The sequence below is a fragment of the Bidens hawaiensis genome, unplaced genomic scaffold, assembly GCF_021521415.1.
Source record: "Bidens hawaiensis isolate Kalapana, Puna unplaced genomic scaffold, B.hawaiensis_p1.1 tig00005497_1, whole genome shotgun sequence".
Classification (NCBI taxonomy): Eukaryota; Viridiplantae; Streptophyta; class Magnoliopsida; order Asterales; family Asteraceae; genus Bidens; species Bidens hawaiensis.
Genome location: NW_027491352.1, coordinates 73,046 through 93,572, shown reverse-complemented (window position 1 = coordinate 93,572; position 20,527 = coordinate 73,046). Strand labels below are relative to the sequence as shown.

Sequence of the window (20,527 nt, the reverse complement as noted above, 5' to 3'; positions counted from 1 at the left end):
TATGATTGAATATGTTAGATTATGTGTTCTTGGGTTGAGATTGATCTTAGAGATTGGAAATTATGGATGTTTGTGTGTGTGTATATGAGTTGTGTGTATGTATGCATGTGTGAGGTGAAGTATTGAACCCACCCATACATGCATACATTCATCTTGGATATCATATTTGGATTGTTAAGATTGAATGAAAGTGTTGTTAGAATATTGGATGTTTAGGTGAAATCATGGATGAATTTGGTGTTTGCGATTGATGTTAGAATGAATTTTGTGTAGTTAATGATCAACAGGATTAATGATATGAACATAAACTATTAAATTTCTTGTTTTGAAATTGAATGTAGCAAGAACTTGTTCATAATTTGCAATTTAGGGATTTTTTGGATTATTTGATTATTTGATTTTTGTACCGAGCCACATTTAAACCTACATACCTACACACATACAAACATATATACACATATACAAAAATACGTACCTAGACACGTACATACACACCTACATAATAAGAAATGGAGTGAAATTAGGGATTAATGGAGTTACACCTTCACTTCTCGCACTTCTCGCAGTAAAAAAACTTCTGAAATGATCCAATACCTATAGGGGATGGATCTTTAGAGAAGTATATATATATATATAACACCAAAATTTATCTAATATTAATACTTAAGTCTTAATACCAAAATCATAGAAGTCAATAGCTCAAAACATAAAGTAACAATATTTTTAATTTAAGACATGATTTAATCAATTAATCGAAAGCCATGAAATCATCCTCCGAGTCAACATCAACCAAATACTCCAATTGTTGTTCAAGATCATCCACTTCAACTGTAGCATCACCATCATCTCTATAGCGTGATCTTTTGCTCCTAGTACGTGCCCCAAATTCTTCGTTTCCTCCCATTGCCTCTCTCGCAACCGACCAAAGAAGACCATTTGTACCATCAACAAACTCTTGAAGTGTAACATCCGGCCCCTCGCACCACCAATATTGTCCGCTCTGCCCACGAAGAGCTCACGGATTTGTTTTTGGTTGCCCAGATGGAGACTTCCCAGGAGGTCACCCATCCTAGTACTACTTCCACCTAAGCACGCTTAACCGTGGAGTTTTCATGTGCTCCACAGCCAACTAAGCCCAAAACGCGTTGGTGATTGAAGAGGCAGAACATTTACGTATGAACCAAGGATCTCTCTTGTCCACGGCCGATGTGGGATTTGCCTAAGAGTGGGACGATGTTATGTTTGCCAAGGGTGTTACATGAAGCTCTTATTCTATTGGTGTAACCCAATCTTCATTTTCACTACATCCCTCAACAAAATAATATCTAAAGATTTGTTCTCTTTTAATGAGTTGTGGCGCCTATATAACCTTGTGTTGTATTGGACATATACAAGGTCATTGAGTTTGCTTTGCAAAAGACAATTTCTTTTCTTTGTATTGTAACTGAACATAAAGAATAAAAAATTACGTAATGAGGTTAATAATTTAAATTTAATAGACTATATTAATATATTATATAATTTAGAAAAGCCTTTGGTAAAATGAGCTTACATTGTCAAATGTACTCCAATTGCGTTCACAAGGTGAAGCACTACAAGTTTGACTGAGGACACTCATTGAAAATGTTTGGGGCAAGGGTGTGTCAATCCCATAAGTACGCCACCATATATCTACATATTATAAATAACTCGATTGATTTAATACTTTAATAAGAAATTATTCTTAAAAACATATTAATTTGTTATTATAATGTTTTACTTACATGGTGCGACTTTCGTTTTACCCCTTATAGCTGCTGAAGATTCAAATTGCCCAATTGAATCAATGTATAAATTCAAATCCTGCCTCACTTTATCATTCTCATCTTCATCCGGCACGAGACTGTCAATAGCAACATAAAGTCCGGTCAAAATGTCGATGTGTTGAGTCAAGATTTGACCCAAAACTGATCAGATTGAAGATTGGAATCTTCTCAACCTCCTCAGAAATGACTAAGTATGGAACCAGGCACACCTTAGACTTTCGAGCAAGCTTTTACTTAGCCGGGTATGATATTTTGCCTATCAGAAAAGGTTATCTTCTTTAAGTCTTCTTAGTGGATATCCGGGCAGGGTTTGCAAATTAGTGCATTACCGGGCAAGGTTCAATAATTTATGCAAGTCCGGGCAATGATCACTTTATCAAGCAAGTCTGTTCTTCATAGCCAAGTAAAGCTCACTCCCGAGTAAGCTTTAGGCTAACCAAGCTCATGAAGCCAAGTGATTGGAAGACCGGGCAAGGTATTCTTTAATAATACAGTGGTCCAAGTAGGGTTGATGTTTTAATGGAATATATCTAAGTAACATCGGGCAAGGTTCAACTCAAGAAAGGAACAGTGCTACCAAGCACACTTTGCTAATAAGCTATTCTCTAGCAAAGGGTTGAAGGGACCATTGAAGAACAAGGTTACTCGTAAGGGTTTGTTGGGCAAAGTCTGGCAAAGTCAAGAAGATTGAAGTCTACCCGGTGAGTATTTTACTTGGTTAAATACTCTTCAAGTAAAGTCTACCCGAAAACTGATCCCAGGCACACTTCTATGTTACCAAGTTCTGAAGGATGGCAGAGCACACAGCCTACTCGGAAAGACAAAATTGATGCAAAGCCTACCCGGAAGACTTGTTTTACACTTAGGATAATTTTGAATATGTAATTTGAATATGCTATAATATTTAGGGTTTCTAGAAGGAATGACAGCTGTTAAGGAGGTGTCAGGCCTATAAAAGGAATAATTTAGGGCACGCCTCCTAAGGCAGACAGACTCATTGAATTCAAAAGGAATATTTGAGTGTGACGGCTGTCTTAGAATAGTACGGACATAACTTTCCTTCAAGAAACTCTAAATCGATTATCATTTTGTATGATTAACTTTGTATGAATGAAAATCTTTTGAGTGAATCTTGTGTGTGTTAGTTACCTTTGATTATTGATAGTAACTACCCTGTTTATTATTGATTCATCCTTTAATAAACATTAATCTTTCTAAATATAGCAACCCGTCATTAACTCCCTTGTCGACACATTTATTTGTGTGAGTTATGACGTGATTTGAGTAAGATCCAGCTGAAATCGAGGACCTGACAAGTGGTATCAGAGCTCTCATTGCTTCTATTTTAGTAAGATTCTTGTTGCTGATTGAAGATTTGAAGAAAGATGACGTAAGCAGACAACTGTTCCATTGAAAAGTGACGTCAGCAGCTCTGTTCTTCATTTTTTTAGATCTACAATCGATTGGTGTTTTCTCTTCCTTATTTCAATTAAAGCTTTAATATTTATTTATAAATCTTGTTCTAATCATATCAGACACATCAGGTCTGAACAACCTGTTTTCAGATCTGATTATTTTGAAACTCTGTTTTTACAAAGAAACTGATTTTGATTCTTTCAAAAATGTCTGGATATGAGGAACAAGAAGTGTCTACTAACAAGATTCTAAGATTGTATGGACAGGAAAACTTTACCAAGTGGAAAGTACTCTTTGAAGCAACCGTATGCTATAATGATGTGGATATGTGGAATTCAATCAAGAATGGACCACAGGACAACAATGAAGGTGCAAATGCAAATGCAAATGCAACTGTTGCTGTGCGTGAAAGATTGAGAAAGATAGATGACAGGGCCTTAGCTATGATTAAGCTAGGACTGTCTTGGGATATTTTAACCAAGGTGGCACATCATACAACTTCCAAGGCAATGTATGATGCCATCCTTGAGATGTATGAGGGGAATACAGAGCTGAAGAACATAAAGAAGCAAAGATTGAAGCAACAGTTAGAAATGTTCAAGTATAAGGAGGGAGAAAGATTGAAATCAATTCTAGAACGATTTCTAGCTATTGTGAATGAGTTGAGGACAACTGATTATGTCATGACTGATTTTGACCTGAATACTAAGCTGCTCAACTCAATGCATAAGGAATGGTACACTGCCTGCAAATTCATCATTCAAAAGCCCAATTTCAATGATTTGAAGGTGGATGATGTGGTATGCTTCCTTCAGGTTGCAGAAATAGAAATGATTGAAAATGAAATGATCAAAGAAGAAAAGTCATGTTTTCAAGTAACCAATGCTCTCATTGCACCTATGGGGAACTTGTCAACCAAAAAACCAACAACAGATTCCCATTATTGAAGAACCAAATGAGCATGGTGTTGATACACCTAAGGCTTTTGTTGGTGGCAGTTCAAGCAACTCACAAAACCAGCCTCAATGGTTTAATGTCCAACATTTGGTTTAATGTCCAACTCTTGGAAGACAATGATTCAGCCTCAATGGCTAGTGGACATACACCTTTTGTTGGTGGCAATGGAAGTCATGGATCTGATTATCATGGTTTGCTCTCAATGTTCACTGATTCTTATAATGCTTTTGTTGCAAAGAACATGGTTCATACAAGCATTGTGAAAGATGATCTAGAGCAGATAGATGCTGATGATTTAGAAGACATGGATTTGAAATGGCAAGCAGCCATGTTGTCTCTTAGAAGAAAAAGGCTATATAACAGGACTGGTAGATCTCTTCTATCAGGACCTAACGAAAGAATTGGTTTTGATAAGTCTAAAGCCATTTGCTATAACTGCCAACAACCTGGTCACTTTGCCAGAGAATGCAACATGCCAAGAAACTTTCAGATGAACCAATAACAAAATCAACCAAGAAATCAGCAGCATCAATATCAACAGTTTCAACAGACTTCAAGGAACAACTACTTCAATAACAACAACTCCAACAATTATAACCCCAACTTCAACAACTTCCAACAGCCTCCAATGAACAATAATCAACAAGTTGTGCCACAGAATCAAGGCTTTCAAAGGAACAACAATCAGAATCTTCAAACTGTTCCAAACAATTCAGTTCCAACCAACCAAAATCAACCTAGAAATCAAGGAAATGTGGCTGTAATTTCACAGCATGAGGGTAATTTTGATTGGAGTAATCATAAAGAAGACATTGCAAATGATATCAAGAGGGAAAATGTGGCTTTCATGGCCTTGATTGAAAAAGAAGTTGGATCATCATCTCAGGTACACTCTGCTACTGTTGACTTAAATGAAATTATCAATGAATTGAAAACAAAAGTATGCAAGCTGGAAAGTGAGTGTTTTAGGAAACAAAGTATCATAAATGGGTATGAGTCCAGTGAGCTGATCGGTGAAGAAAAGATTAAAAGCTTGGAAGATGATTTCATGATCAGTTACAGAAATCAAACCAGATACATCACTGAGATTGATGGGCTTAAGAAGATGATTGTTGAAGAGAAGGTGCAGAACACAAAATTGCAAGTTGAGAATGAATTCCTGAAGAACTTGATCTCTACAGGAAACATCTGTGGTATTCTATACCAAGTAAGTGATAAAGACAGATATAAAGCTGTTTCACCACCCATCAACAACAACTTTATACCAAAAGTTGATAAAGAGAAAAGAGATGCATACCTGCAACAGTTCAGAGATGTCTTTCAAGATAAAGAAGAATTTGTTGATTTATACAGAAATGTTGAAGTAGATGCAGAAGGTGAGTTTGTGGTTAAAGAAGAGGTAAAGGAAGAAAAATCAATTGGAATTCAAGTGTCTGAAGATGACTTTGACTCTGTTGATTTGAATCAAGATGATTTAAGTGATTTGAGTGATCAAGTCACTGATGAGGAAATCAAAGCTGCTGAAAGAGGAAGAAGATACAAGAAACCAGAGTCAAATGACAAACTTCCTATGTATCCACCGGTAAAATCAAAAATGAAGAAACAGAATGATAAAATGAAAAGAGAACATGTTTCTTTTGACATTTGTGAAAGGAAAAAGGTGAGATACAATGCAGTCAAGCCACCAAGCAAGGCTGTGTTGGAAAGGATAAAACAAAACAAAAAGAAGAGAGTAACTGAAGAAGTTGATGCAGAAATTTTTATCCCTGTTTATCCAATCTTTTCCAGTCATGAAGTGCTTGATGTTGGAGAAGTGGAAACCATGGAATAATATGAGAAAAGACAGTCAAGGCATAGAGAAAGCAGTGATGAGGAACCTCTGATTATGGAGAAAATTGTCTTTGTCATAAGCAAACTTGAAGGACAAGACATCAAGATTGAGGAGTTTGTGCCATTCTCAATTAACTTTAATAATTTAAAGAATCAGAAGACTCTGGGAGTCAAGTCACCTAAGCCAAGTGAAAGGTTCAAGAAACCAAAAGAGCACGAAGTATTCAAAGGAAAGGTATAGTGTAAAAAGTGTGATGAATATGGTCACCACACAGATTCATGTAATGAAAGATTCAAATTCAAACCCTTTCATGTCCCAGATGAAACAAAGTATGGCCAAGACTTTGTTCAGTACAAGCAAAAGTATGAAGCATACCTGGGAAAAGGAAAGGTGTGTGAAAATGAAACCAAAAAGAAAGATGAGTTGAAATCAGCTGAAGAGACAAGAAGTGAGAAGAAAACTGAAGTCAAATCAAAGAAACAAGTGACTAAATCAGTAATAAGAAGTGTGTATCCTAAGAAGCATGAGAAAGTTGTCAAGAAGAACTTCAACCTTTGAGATTCAGCCCCAAACAAGATACACAATCAATCAAGTCTGATAGCTCTCAAGGCTCACCTAGCAGTAGAAAGACAAGAAACAAAGGTGTCTTCTCAAGAAAGAAATCAACAGATCTGACAGGTGATGAGAAGTTCTTGTTAAAACATGGATATGAACCAGAAGGATTTATTTACACCTTAGGTTGAGATAGAAGTGGGAAGAACTACTGATGTAAGAGATTTCTCAGAAAAGAAGGATTATGTACTTCAAGATGATGACAATGCATCAGAAGAATCACAAGTCACAAACTCATTTGTAAAAACTCCAAGAGAGTGTGGATATGAAACTGATAACTCAGACAATATTAAATTGACTCATGAAGATCCTGAACCAACAACACTCACTTCTAGTGCAGCCACTGAAATTGAAACTGATGAGTTGCAAGTTGAAATGACTTGCACTTCATCACCTAACTAATCAAACTTTTTCTTTTGTGCTGGAACAGTCCACTCCACTGAATGACATATGGTACATGGATAGTGGATGTTCTAGGAACATGACTTGTGATAGGAGGTCACTGGTTAATTATGAAGAAAATTTTGAAGGTCCTGTGGCATTTGGAAGTGATGAAAATGGTGGAAAGATAGTTGGGAAAGGAATTTTAACAAATGGAAAAGTTTCATTTGATAATGTGTTTCATGTTGAAGGTTTACATTACAATCTGCTAAGCATATCACAAATGTGTGATAAGGGATACAAAGTTGGTTTTGATGACTCACACTGCTTCATCTTAAAACCCGAATTTGTAATCCCACCTGAAATGATTATGATGATGGCACCTAGAAATGGCCACCTATATGAGCTTAATATGAAGGAAGCTGTTTCTAGAGGTGGTACATGTTTTGTTTCCAAAGCCACTGAAAATGAGTCAAAATTGTGGCACAGGAACTATGTCATGTGAATCTGAAGAATATGAACAAACTTGTTAAGGGTGAGCATGTCATTGGCTTACCTACAAGAGAGTTCAAACTGGAAGAACATTGCAGTTCATGTCAAAAGGGCAAACAACACAAGTCAACTCATAAGTCAAAGCTCATCAGTTCAATTGATCAAGTACGTGAACTACTTCACATGGATCTTTTTGGTCCTGTGAGTGTGCCAAGTATAGGGAAGAAAAGATATTGTCTTGTGATCATTGATGATTATTCAAGATATACTTGGGTTTATTTCCTGTGTACAAAGGATGAGACTGCAGAGTTAATTAAGGGCTGTGTGACAATGATTGAGAACAAACTGAATAAGAAAGTTAAAACAATGAGAAGTGACAATGGTACAGAGTTCAAAAATGGAGTCATGGAAGAATTTTGCACAGAAAAGAGAATATTTAAACAATTCTCAGCTCCTAGAACTCCTGAACAAAATGGTGTTGCAGAAAGAAGAAACAGAACACTTATTGAAGCTGCAAGAACCATGTTAGCAGATGCAAATCTACCAGTTACATTTTGGGCTGAAGCCATTAATACTTCCTGCTATGTTCAGAATAGGGTACTTGTTAACAAAAGGCATAACAAGACACCATATGAAATTTTCAACAATAGAAAGCCTTATATCAAGTTTTTCAAGCCCTTTGGATGCAAATGTTTTCTTCTGAACACCAGGGATTACTTGAACAAGTTTCAAACTAAATCCTTGGATTGCTTCTTTGTTGGTTATTCTACACACTCAAAAGCTTACATAGTATATGTGAAAGACCATATGAGTGTTATTGAATCATCTGACATCATCTTTAATGAGAATCAGTTCAACACAGTTGATGGTGCATCATGGCTGTTTGATCATAAAAAGTTGATAAGGTCTTTCAAGATTTATCCTGAAGACTTTAATGACTCATTCTACAAGACCAGTGTATTTGAAGAGAAAAAGAAAAAAACATTGGACTTAGAAGGGTTATGGAAGAAGGTTGCTAGCAAAGAAAAGGAGTATACATTTATCAAGGGTATCTCAAATGACATTGTTAACCAAGAACAAGATCATACAGATCTCAATCAAGACAATCAAGAAGTAGAGAATATTCAAGTTCAGACTGAGGAGAACCCAAGCAACCATTCAAATGAAGAAGATGTGACTACTGTAAGATTTCAACATTTGTTTGAAAGCTTGAATATTGGAAACAATGGTGCATCTACCTCAAGACAGAACATTGAAGAAGCACCAGAGTTTCATGATGCTGAAACAGGTTTGATCATTGAAGAACCAGAAATCAATGAATCAAATCTTGACACAACTATGCCTTTTGATATGATAGTTCAAACTCCCTATGTAGAAAAGAACCATCCCTCTGAAAACATCGTTGGAGATATAAATGAAAGAGTTACAAGAAGCCACTCTGAAATTGCAAACATCTGTTTATACTCCTGCTTTCTATCCCAAATAGAACCAAAGAACATTGTTCAAGCACTAAAGGACAACAGTTGGGTGGAGGCAATGCAGAAGGAATTGGCACAGTTCAGAGATCTACATGTTTGGGATCTGGTTGATAGTCCAAGAAATAGGTCAGCAATTGGCACAAAATGGGTTTTCAGAAACAAAAGGGATGAAAGGGGTTTGGTGATTAAGAATAAGGCTAGACTTATGGCACTGGGATGCCTTCAAGAGAAAGGAATAGATTTTGAGGAAGTCTTTGCACCTGTTGCAAGACTTGAGGCTATCAGGATTTTCCTTGCATATGCTGCCTCAAAGAACATTAGGGTGTTCCAGCTTGATGTTAAGTCTGCATTCCTAAATGGGAAAATTGATGAAGAGGTGTATGTTGCTCAACCTCTAGGTTTTGAGGATCCAATTTATCCAAACAGGGTGTATAAGCTAAATAAAGCCCTTTATGGATTGCATCAGGCTCCTAGAGCATGGTATGATGAGCTGTCAAATCATCTTCTTGAAAATGGTTTCAAAAGGGGAGCCATTGACAAGACCCTCTTCTATAAAAGAAAGGGATCAGATTTGCTACTATTACAAGTCTATGTGGATGATATCATCTTTGGTTCAACAAATGAACAAATGTGTATGGAGTTTGAAGAGGTAATGAAGTCCAAGTACAACATGAGCTCTATGGGAGAAATGAACTTCTTTCTGGGACTGGAAGTTCAACAAAAGGCTGATGGGATCTTTATTCGCCAAACTAAATATGTGCAGGACATTTTGAACAAATTCAAATGTCATGAATACAAAACAGCTTCAACTCCAATGGACACCAAAGAAAAGATGATTGCTGATGAAAAGGGGGAGCCTGTGGATGAACATGAATATAGAGCCAAAATTGGATCCCTGATGTACCTAACTGCTACAAGACCTGACATTATGTATGCTGTGTGTGTCTGTGAAAGATTCCAAGCAAGTCCAAAAGTCTCCCACATGAATGCTGTTAAAAGAATTTTTAGATATTTGAAGGGAAGACCAGACTTGGGAATTTGGTATCCAAAGAACCAATCCTTTGACCTTATTGCCTACACAGACAGTGACTATGATGGCTGTAACATGAGTAGGAAATCAACCTCAGGAGGATGTCAATTTTTGGGTGACAGGCTAGTGTCATGGCAATGTAAAAAGCAGACAACTGTCTCATCTCAACTGCAGAAGCTGAATATGTTGCTGCATCTGCCTGCTGTGCACAAGTTCTATGGATTCAGAACCAGATGCTGGATTATGGTTTGAATTTTCTGAATACCCCTATTCTCATTGATAATACTGCTGCATATTTTATTGTTAAGAATCCAGTGCAACATTCTAAAACTAAGCACATTGAAATCAGACATCACTTCATTAGAGACTGTAGTGAAAAAGGTTTGATTGAAATGCAAAGAGTTGATACAAGTGACAATTTGCCAGACCTTTTCACCAAACCACTTGATAGAACGAGGTTCAACTTTCTTTTGAAAGCCCTGGGAATGATCAACTCTGATGAGGTCTGATTAATGATGTGTGCTGAGTTGTGTGTATCTCTATGTGTTAATTGATTATATGATTAGAGGTCTCACAAACTGAATGTTGAGTGAACATGCTTAAATATGATACTTTTTCATGTTGACTGATATGTGCCCTATTTGAGTTTATGTGCAAAATTAGGTATCTTTGATACTTCTGCATGTTTATCAGTTGATGTGTAGTTGTGATGTCATGATAAGTGCTCTTGATTTGAAATACTTGATTATATGCTTATCTGACATTTTTGCTTAAATGCTTGATTATGTGAATTATCTGATCACTTGATGTTATTAGGATATGCTAGACCTTGAATGATAGTTATGTTTGTTTGTCTTAATGATGTTAAGTATGATTAAGATTTGATTATGTTACAACTGTTTGTGTCAAAATATGTTTTATGTCAAAATTAAATGATAAAATGAATTTACTAAAGAATTTTGCATAAACACTTTATTTTGGTCAAAACATGAGCAAGTTGTTAATGGTGTTGAGATATGATAATACTATTCAGTTCAAGCTTTAAAGAAGCTTAAAAGGAGTTTCAATGAAAAGTCTCAAGAGTTACTTTTGCTGAAAATTATGTCATTTGCTCAAGTTGGAAAGGCATATACTTGTATATGTTGGTCCTGTCATCTGGTTTCAGATAGATAGGATAGCCATTAACCTAGAAAACTGAAGGCATTTGGGGCAATCTGTAACTTGTTTTCTATTCCTTCACTTAAAGCTATGTCAATAGCTCTGACTTTGAAAGGACATATATTCACAATGTATGTTTTGTCCTGTTGACCACTTGTGGTTAAACAGGATAGCCATTTACCTGCCAATTAAGAGACATTGGGGTGATTGAATATTAAACTAAATATTAATGGGAAATGATAGTACATTGACTACTTAGCCAATCATATGGATTTAATAGGCTAAAAGGACTCTGAGTACAGTCTTTAACATGTATCATTGCTTTCTCATGATATGTAAAATCTGAGGTGATATAAACACAAAGAAATTGCTAAGATTTATGTGGAGTTACATTGTTGCTATGCATGTTCCTAGATAAATCTTTTCAAATTATAGGCAGAAAAGTGATTATCCAGTATACACAAGCCTGTTGGTCTTTGGTTACCCAAAATGAAACATCTTTTAAAGAATGACAAAGAACAGCTGTGAACTACTTTAATTTCAAATATTTTGTCAACCAAAAGTTGATACATGTTCACAATTTTTTATTGAGAAAATTCAAACATGAGGGTTAATAACAGAACTACAAGGGTGGAGGCAATAATATAAGTCCTTTAAACATCCTGAATGAAAGGCCTGTAAGTCCGATTTGCGTGGCATGTAAGTCCAACGTTCAACCTCACACACAACATGTGTTATCCATTAAATTTTCTGCAACTTAATTGAAACTTAATCGTATCACCAAAGAAATGAAAATCATGTTAAGTCTAGACCTGTTGTTGACCTGTCTTTGTAGTCATAATAATGCTGAGAATGAAGTATTGAGAAAGCTACTTAGTCAATATGATCCCATTCCTGAGATCTTTTCAGTTTACAAAAGAAATTATTTTGAAGAGAAACATAACTGAAATTTGATCTCCAAATGCACCATTTGCTCTTAAATTATGGTCTGAAATGATACATAACTTAGAAATGTCTTTGACAAGCGGTTTAAGTCAAAAAGTGTTGCATTTTGCCTAAAATAGGTTGAATATTTAAGTTCGGGTAAGGTTTGATGTTCTCTAACCTTTCCGGGCACAAAACAGTTGAATATGGTTGAATATGTTTTTTCGGGTAAGGTTTAATGTTTTATAACCTATTCCGAGTACACTTAGATACTTTTATCTAAGTTTACTATTTTCGGGCATGCTTCTAAGTATTTGATACTTTTCGGGTAGAGTTTACTAAGATTAGTCACTTTCCGGGCAAGCCTGACTGTTTATGTTTGAATATGTGTTTCGGGTATGATTTGTTGATTTGAAGTTTCTCGGGTAGACTAAACTGTTTAATTTAGTTCTCAGGCATACCTGATGTTTGAATATGATTATCCTAGCAAGCTTAGTGGTAACATAGGATTGTCGGACAAGCTCTTTGAAATTTTTAGACTATAGTACACTTAGGTGTTTTATGTTTAATTTCACTCCGAGCATGCTATGTATTATTTGTGATTATGATTGCTTTAAAATTACAAGTGTTTTCGGGCAGACTTTGTCTTCCGGGCACACTTTATATTCCGGGTACACTATTGTTCCCTTAATATACTTGGTAATTTCAAAATTTGACTTTCCGAGTACACTGTCTGCTAGATATCATTTCGGGCACACTTTATACTCTATGAAAGGTTATTCGGGTATACTTTGTAAAAAGGTTGTTCGGGCACACTATACATTAGGAAGGTTTCTCGGACATACTATGCATCAAAGTATACTTGATTGAATGAGTTTCTAATTTTGATAGGGTTTATGCTAGATTGAGTTACTTATTTTATATTTGAGAAATTTATTTGGGTATCTTAATTGATTCCTAGCAAGGATGCTTATTTGATATTTTATACTTGATTATTTGTCTTGTGATTAAGTTCTTAAGAAATCTGGTATTTCGGGTAAGCTTTCTTCATCTTTACTTGACTTTAAATTAGTTAACTTGACCAAGCAAGGTTTGTAAGTGGAAGATGCCGGGTAAGCTTTGTCAATTAATAATGAAAATTTTTCCGAGAAAATTTTAACCTTTTAAATTTATCGGGTAGGGTTTTAAATTGAATAAGATTATTATGTTTGACAGCTAATAATTCACTACACGACAAAATGCATTTAAAACCCACTTTCAAAAGGTATATAAGAGGGAGTTAGGGATATTTTCAACATTATTTTCCCTCTCTCTCTCTCCTTCTACTGCAACTGCCTACTCTCAAAGAAATCCAAACCGCCTTATCGTATTCGTTTCTATTACAAACCATAATTTTAATCAGCCCCCTAATTCCGACTCGGTAAGCAATGATAATGTGTTTTCCGATAACGATTAGACTATAATGGGCTTCGATTATGTATTTATATGCTAACACTATGTTTTTGTGTTTAGGTTATTAATTTGTCGAAGAACAGGTTCTTAATAAAATTTCTCTTTTTCTTCTTCAAATTTATAACTTGAAATTGCTTAAAGTAATGAACTTTTATGCTAATTTCGCTTTGAATGTGTTTGATTGTAATGTTCAGATATGGCTAATTACGTAATGAGGTTAATAATTTAAATTTAATAGACTATATTAATATCTTATATAATTTAGAAAAGCCTTTGGTAAAATGAGCTTATATTGTCAAATGTACTCCAATTGCGTTCACAAGGTGAAGCACTACAAGCTTGACTGAGGACACTCATAGAAAATGTTTGGGGCAAGGGTGTGTCGATCCCATAAGTACGCCACCATATATCTACATATTATAAATAACTCGATTGATTTAATACTTTAATAAGAAATTATTCTTTAAAACATATTAATTTGTTATTATAATGTTTTACTTACATGGTGCGACTTTCGTTTTACCCCTTATAGCTGCTGAAGATTCAAATTGCCCAATTGAATCAATTTATAAATTCAAATCCTGCCTCACTTTATCATCTCATCTTCATCCAGCACGAGCGGTTAATAACAACATAAAGTCCGGTCAAAATGTCGATGTTCTTCTTTATATCCCTCGCCTTTTCCCCGTGAAAAATGGCAGGGTTCAGGTAACATCCAGCTACACATTCAATATTAAAGAATTAAAAATAAAACTAAATGAGTAAATAATTATATTAATATTAATTTAAACTAATTAATGTAAAGTTGAATCATCAATACCTGCATGTAAAGGGTGATGAAGTTGGTCAGACCATCTTGATTGAATCATACCCAAAAGTTTGGTTACGAGCATTACATCAGCAACATTTTTCTTGATTTGCCCCTTCGCTCTATCCACTGCATCATTGATGTAACCCATATTTGGCTTCTCTTCTGTATCAAACAATCTGACCACATCCACCAAAGGAGCAAGCACTTGACAAGATATGAGTATGTTGTCCCAAAACTCCATTTTTGCACTATTCGCTCAACTCTCTTTCCAGGCGGCTTCTTTGCAAAGTCACTTTTCCTCCATTCTTCAGAAACACACAATACTTGAATATGATGTCGATTCTCATGGATACTCCGAATGGTATAAAACTGAGTTGCAAACCGAGTTACACAAGACCGATGCAGCTCCTTGTTTTTGGTCAACTTCCTCATCATGTTAAGAATCCTTCCATGGTTGTAAATGTAAAACACAATTGCTCTTGCATCAGCTAGAGTACTCTTTGTCTTTGGAATTTGCTCAGAAATATCTTGAATCATGAGATTCACACAATGTACTGCACAAGGAGTCCAAAACATCTTAGGGTGTTGTTCTAAAATCTTTTTGGCAGCTTTAAAGTTTGACCCGTTATCTATAATGAACTATAGAAAATAATAAAGAGCTTAAGTAATAAAAAGAAAACTTAGTAAAAATATCAAATAATATAACATCTTTAGAAAACTAGAAATGTAAAGCTACCTGCACAATATTCGCCTCTCCAACATCTTCTATCACCTCATTTATCATCTCCACGATTAATTGAGCATTCTTCACATGCTCCGATGCATCAAGTGATTTCAAAAATATTGTTCCAAGTGGACAATTGACTAAGAAATTTATCAAACACCTTCCTTTTCCGTCTGTCCAAAAATCGGACAAAATGCTACACCGATATTCTTCCCAATGTGGCCGGAACGAATCCACAAACTTTTTCGTTTTTTCTACTCGTCTATTCAGCAGTGTGACACGCATGTTGTGATAAGATGGAGGTGGCAAACCTAACATAAAGTAACAAACTTAAGTAATGAAATTAAATAACAATCAAATTAAAAAAACTATCAATAAATCTTAATCACATTTAAATACCTCTTCCATATTCCCCAATGGCATTGAGCATAATTGGAAAACCTTCGTCACGTACGACATTGAAGGGTAAATTAACTGCATAAGTCAATCTGCAAAAGCGTCATAAGCATTTGTCTCTAATTTTTTTTATTGGATTATTTCTATCAATTGTTGTTTGCTTTGATTTCCCAATATCATTTTTAAACATGACATCCATAGGACCTCGCACGTTGCTAGCACCCACAAATTTCTTTTTCTTTGCAACACGTTCTTTTGGACCAACTTTTTGTTCATCATATTGATCTTCCTCATCCTCATCTTCATCAGCAAGATCAACTGAGTTTGATCTAAGAATCTCCATATTTATTTTCTTTTCTAACTTTACTTTTGCTTTTTCTCTCATTGATTCCATGACTCTCTTCTGGATATCCGAAGTCACTTTGGTACAACCTCTGACTTTTCCTCCGGTATGAGTAAGATGTTTTTTGAGTCGTGTGATTCCTCCATTCATTATTTGAAAGCACAATTTGCACCAGACAACTTGTTTTTTCAAAGTATCTCTGCACTCTCCCTATTCCCATGCCATATCTCTATTCAAACATTTTGTGTTGAAGCTGGTGTTGGCTTCAGACGAAGTTATATTAGTGTTTGAGGGGTTACATATGCATGTGAAGATGGATTTTGACTTGAAGAAACATCCATTATCAAATCTGGAATAAATGTTCAAACTTCAAGATTCGTTCATAGTATGATAATAATCACTTAATCAGTTTTACAAAATCATACATAATAAATTAATAATAAACAAAGTACTAATTGACTATTTGAGTAACAAACTAACAATTAACAAAAAAATAACCAACGGACAACTAACTGGAGAATAGAAGAAACAAGAATCTGATTTTGATGAACAATGATGAATAATGAACAATGAAATCAATAATTTGATGAGATGAAAAAGCTAACCTTGGTGAGATGAGCATCAGCAGCGGCTGAAGGCTGGAGAAGAAACAAGGACTCTGATTTGATTGTCGATGTCTTTAATTGTTCAATAATAATATGATTTAGGGCTTTAGGGTTGAATAAAACTAAATTGGGCTATGGGCTAAAAAAGGTAACGGTTTGGGCCAAAAATTAAGAGTTAGATAAAAAATATTGAACTGATAATCTCATCGATAAGTCCGATATATCAATGGTCAAATATCAGCAAAATAGCGGTAAATAGCGCCGCAAATATCAGAACCGATATTTGGGCCGATATTTCGACCGCTATTTTACTGTCGGACCGATAACCGTTATTGCACCGCAATTGATAGCATAGCAAATAAGGTTAAATGGTACTATAAATACAATTGAGCCGCCCAGACGAGTGTACTTTGTTTCCGGTAAAGGCATACATGTTCATACCCCTCACACTATCAACACTCCTCTTGGTTTAATATCTGGACTAGCAAAAGATGTGCCAGTATATGTCTCTGCCCTCAAATACCAAAATATGAGTCACAAGTTAATAAGCTTGCAGGCCAGTCTTATCTCCACCCATTACCCACTGGTTGCATAAAGACTTGAACTAAGTTTTTGCTGAGGCTTAGGTTCGATGCGAATTAGGCATATATAGTGACTAAGGTGGATGAAATCCAGTTTACAAATACACAAACAACTAATAAAAACAAACAAGCTGCTAATTACACAACTGAATATAAACTGAACTTCTTTTTGGCTTTTTTTGCTGATTTTCCATTTTTTTTTTAATTTTTTATTTTTTTACTAAACTGATAAACAATACACTGAAACAATATATACAACTCTGACACTCACATATTTACAACTCTACCGAGACATACATACTGGTAGGACTGATATTTTCTCTGCTGAGGATATATTATCCTTGAAGATATATCTGGATCAGTTATACTCCCGAAGAGCTCCAGAACCATGTCGAAGATCAAGGATCCTCAGAGGTTAATATAATTAACAATTGTTTCATGTGTGTAGGTTATTGTTCAACAGAAGTAACGGCTATGTGACTTGGTCCACCTTAAATTTCGCTACTAGAAGCTACCAGCACGTGGTCAATGAACGTTGGAAGACTAGTGGAATAGTGGCGGATAGATAGGACTTATTGTTGTATTTATTTTCTTTATAATCATCGAGATATGATCTATTAGATATATCACTTGTACTCACACACTCTTAGAGCAGAACTCACTATTCTCTCTATACACGTTAGCTACTACTGTAACATCGATCTAATCTCCACGACCATTGTAACCCTTTTTTGATATTAATAAATTGGTGATCGACGAGTTGTCATCACCCGAGGTTTTTTTCTTTTGATCTGAACAAGATCAAAGGATTTTTCCTCGCAACAAATCTCGGTGTTCACTCCATTTTCATTCATATAATCGTTGTTATTAGCATAGCACTATTCCTCACTTTAACGGATTTGGATACATTATCCTTAGCTGATTTTTATCCAAAAAAGTTTGGCGCCCACCGTGGGGCAATTGGTGCTATAATCCATATTACTCCTATCAATTTTCGATTTTTTCATACCCATATCACTATCAATGGCCTCTTAATCAACCTCTGCTTCATCAACCATGCCGTCATCGGTTCCTCTCTCATCAAGAACTTTGCCACCGATGCCTCCGCCAATCACGGGAGCACAACGGCCTACTGTTGCTGGAAACAAGACGCAACTACCAGTCTTCCAGAGCTCGAAAACCGCTACTGCTGCGCTGGTGGTTAATACTAACAATGATGTTTCATCTATGATTTCTGTTTGAACTCAGAATCAATCCTAACACAGATCTGATCTGTGTATAACAATTAACTCATATTGATCTAGTTCATTGTTACACTTGATTGTATGTTATATATATATATATTAGTTGTATGTATGTAGGTGATTAATAATATTAGTATGAAGATGAAGCTTGAGAGAGAATTGGACAGCAATTCGTTAAGTTAAACTCAAAAACTTATATTAACAGTGACAGAGGTCACTATATATAGAAGGTGGACCTAGTTCGTTAATATTCCATAGCGAACTAGAGTCCACTTCGTTACATACATTAAAAGGAAATGACTTAACGAATCACCCCTGATTCGTTAAACATCCTTAACGAATCAGGAGGGATATTAACTTAGATCTAGTTTGCTAAACATTCTTAGCGAACTTGGTAATACTTTAACGAACTACAAGGATAAAATAATTGTTTATTTACATAAATCAAACGACACATACGTTAAAGATAAATACAAAGACTCGAGACGCAGAACCGTGCACTAACAGACACCCCCTCGTCTTGAGCTCTTTGACTTTACTTTACTTGAAGCGCTTGGACCGCCAGTCTCTGAAACTGTAACGATTCCGACTAAACCAGGTATACCCTAACCGGTAGACAATAGTTACGTTATATTTAATGTCGGGGACATGAATTACCATAGTAATTATACGAGAATACATGGTTCACTGTATTGATTGTACGTGAATATATAATTCATCGTATTGAATATGCGATTAATCGATCGATAGTTATTGAAACCCGAACGAATCGAGGGTTCAATTATAGACGATACATATGATATTTAGTGATGTTTACTAAGTATTAAAGCTTCGGGATAAGTGAATTAAAGCTCAGAAAAAGAATTTTCGATTTAATGGTACGTCGGTACGCTAAACGAAACCTTCAATACCAAACCGAGCAAGAGACGATCGATCAAGCCGAAAAAGATGCGCAATTATTAATAATATGATGTTTTAAGTTAATAAATGTCATGGTTTAAGTTTTTTAAAGTTTTTAAATCGGTTTTATATAAATTTCATTTTTAAGCCGAAAAACGACTTAAAAGTGTACGATTTAAAAGAAAACATATAGAAGATATCCCGGTGGTACGCGAATTTCCACAAGTTTTCCCAGAAGAACTTCCTGGATTACCGCCAACCCGACGGGTCGAATTCAGAATCGATTTAATGCCTCAAGCTGGCCCTGTTGCTAAAGCACCCTACCGACTTACACCAACTGAAATGCAAGAATTATTGGATAAGGTTTTATACGACTTATTTAGTCACCATGGGGTGCACCAGTGTTATTTGGGAAATGAAGGACGGAAGTGTTAGGAAATGTATTGATTAGAGAGAATTGAATAAAGTGACGATCAAGAATAGGTATTCACTTCTTCGAAGTAAATGATCTGTTTAACCACCTGCAAGGGGCGATTTATTTTTTTTAGAAAATGGATCTTAGATATAGTTTCACCAAATGAAAAATCCATGAGGAGGACGTTGCAACAACATCGTTTCGGACTCGCTACGGCCATTACGAGTTCTTAGTTATGCCTTTCAGGCTAACAAATGCGCGTGTTCATGGACCTCATGAATCGAGTCTGTAAACTTTATTTTGACAAATTTGTCATAGCATTCATTGATGATGTTTTGATATATTTGCAACGTAAAGAAGAGCACGAACGACGTTTAAGGAAAATTGTGGAAGTGTTAAAGCAAGAGGAGTTGTACGCGAAGTTTTCGAAATGTGATTTTGAATACATAAAGTATAATCCCTTGGTCATGTTGTAAAGCAACAAGGATTTCACATAGATCCAAACAAGATAGAAACCATTAAAATTGGCAGTCACCCAAGGCGCCAAAGGAAATGCGCCAATTTTTAGGACTAGCCGGCGACTATCAGCGGTTTATTGAAGAATTTGTAGCATTACCCAACTCATAATCCTTTGTACGACGCAAATGTACAAATTTTATAGATGATAAGAGACCGCAGTCTCATATTCAACGAAGATGGGTCGAGTTGTTAAGCGATTATGACTGTGACATCCGTTATCACCCCGGCAAGGCTAACGTTGTAGCCGATGCCTTGAGTAAGAAAAATCGGGTTAAGCCATTGCGAGTGAGAGCGCTAGGGATGATAGTCCAGTCGAACCTTTCGGACCTGATTCGAGTCGTTCAACGTGAGGCGTTGGAAGAGGAACAATTGGAAAAGGAGGGACTTTACGGCAATGAGAAGAATTTCGAACAGCGCGTGGACGAAATTCTCTATTTCAAAAATCGGGTTTGG

General features: G+C 35.7%; 1 protein-coding gene across 1 annotated transcript; it reads right to left on the bottom strand.

Moving 5' to 3' along the window:
- Nucleotides 1-748: 748 nt before the first annotated feature.
- LOC143629943 (uncharacterized) lies at nt 749-15,810 on the bottom strand. Its single transcript, XM_077099086.1, has 9 exons — nt 15,656-15,810; nt 15,471-15,559; nt 15,084-15,382; nt 14,730-14,986; nt 14,357-14,523; nt 14,153-14,255; nt 1,764-1,882; nt 1,553-1,671; nt 749-976 (listed from the first exon to the last, which is right to left on the bottom strand). The coding sequence occupies exons 1-9, from the start codon at nt 15,808-15,810 to the stop codon at nt 749-751; spliced, it is 1,536 nt and encodes a 511-aa protein (XP_076955201.1).
- Between the last annotated feature and the right edge of the window lie 4,717 nt (nt 15,811-20,527).

What these genes read in the sequence shown, in the direction of transcription:
- LOC143629943 (XM_077099086.1), bottom strand. Translation starts at nt 15,810, where the DNA reads ATGGAGATTCTTAGATCAAACTCAGTTGATCTTGCTGATGAAGATGAG. An exon ending in TCATCACCCTTTACATGCAG is followed by an intron (nt 14,256 to 14,356) that starts GTATTGATGATT and finishes TTGAATGTGTAG; the next exon opens with CTGGATGTTACCTGAACCCT. An exon ending in TATGTTGTTATTAACCGCTC is followed by an intron (nt 1,883 to 14,152) that starts GTGCTGGATGAA and finishes TGCTATTGACAG; the next exon opens with TCTCGTGCCGGATGAAGATG.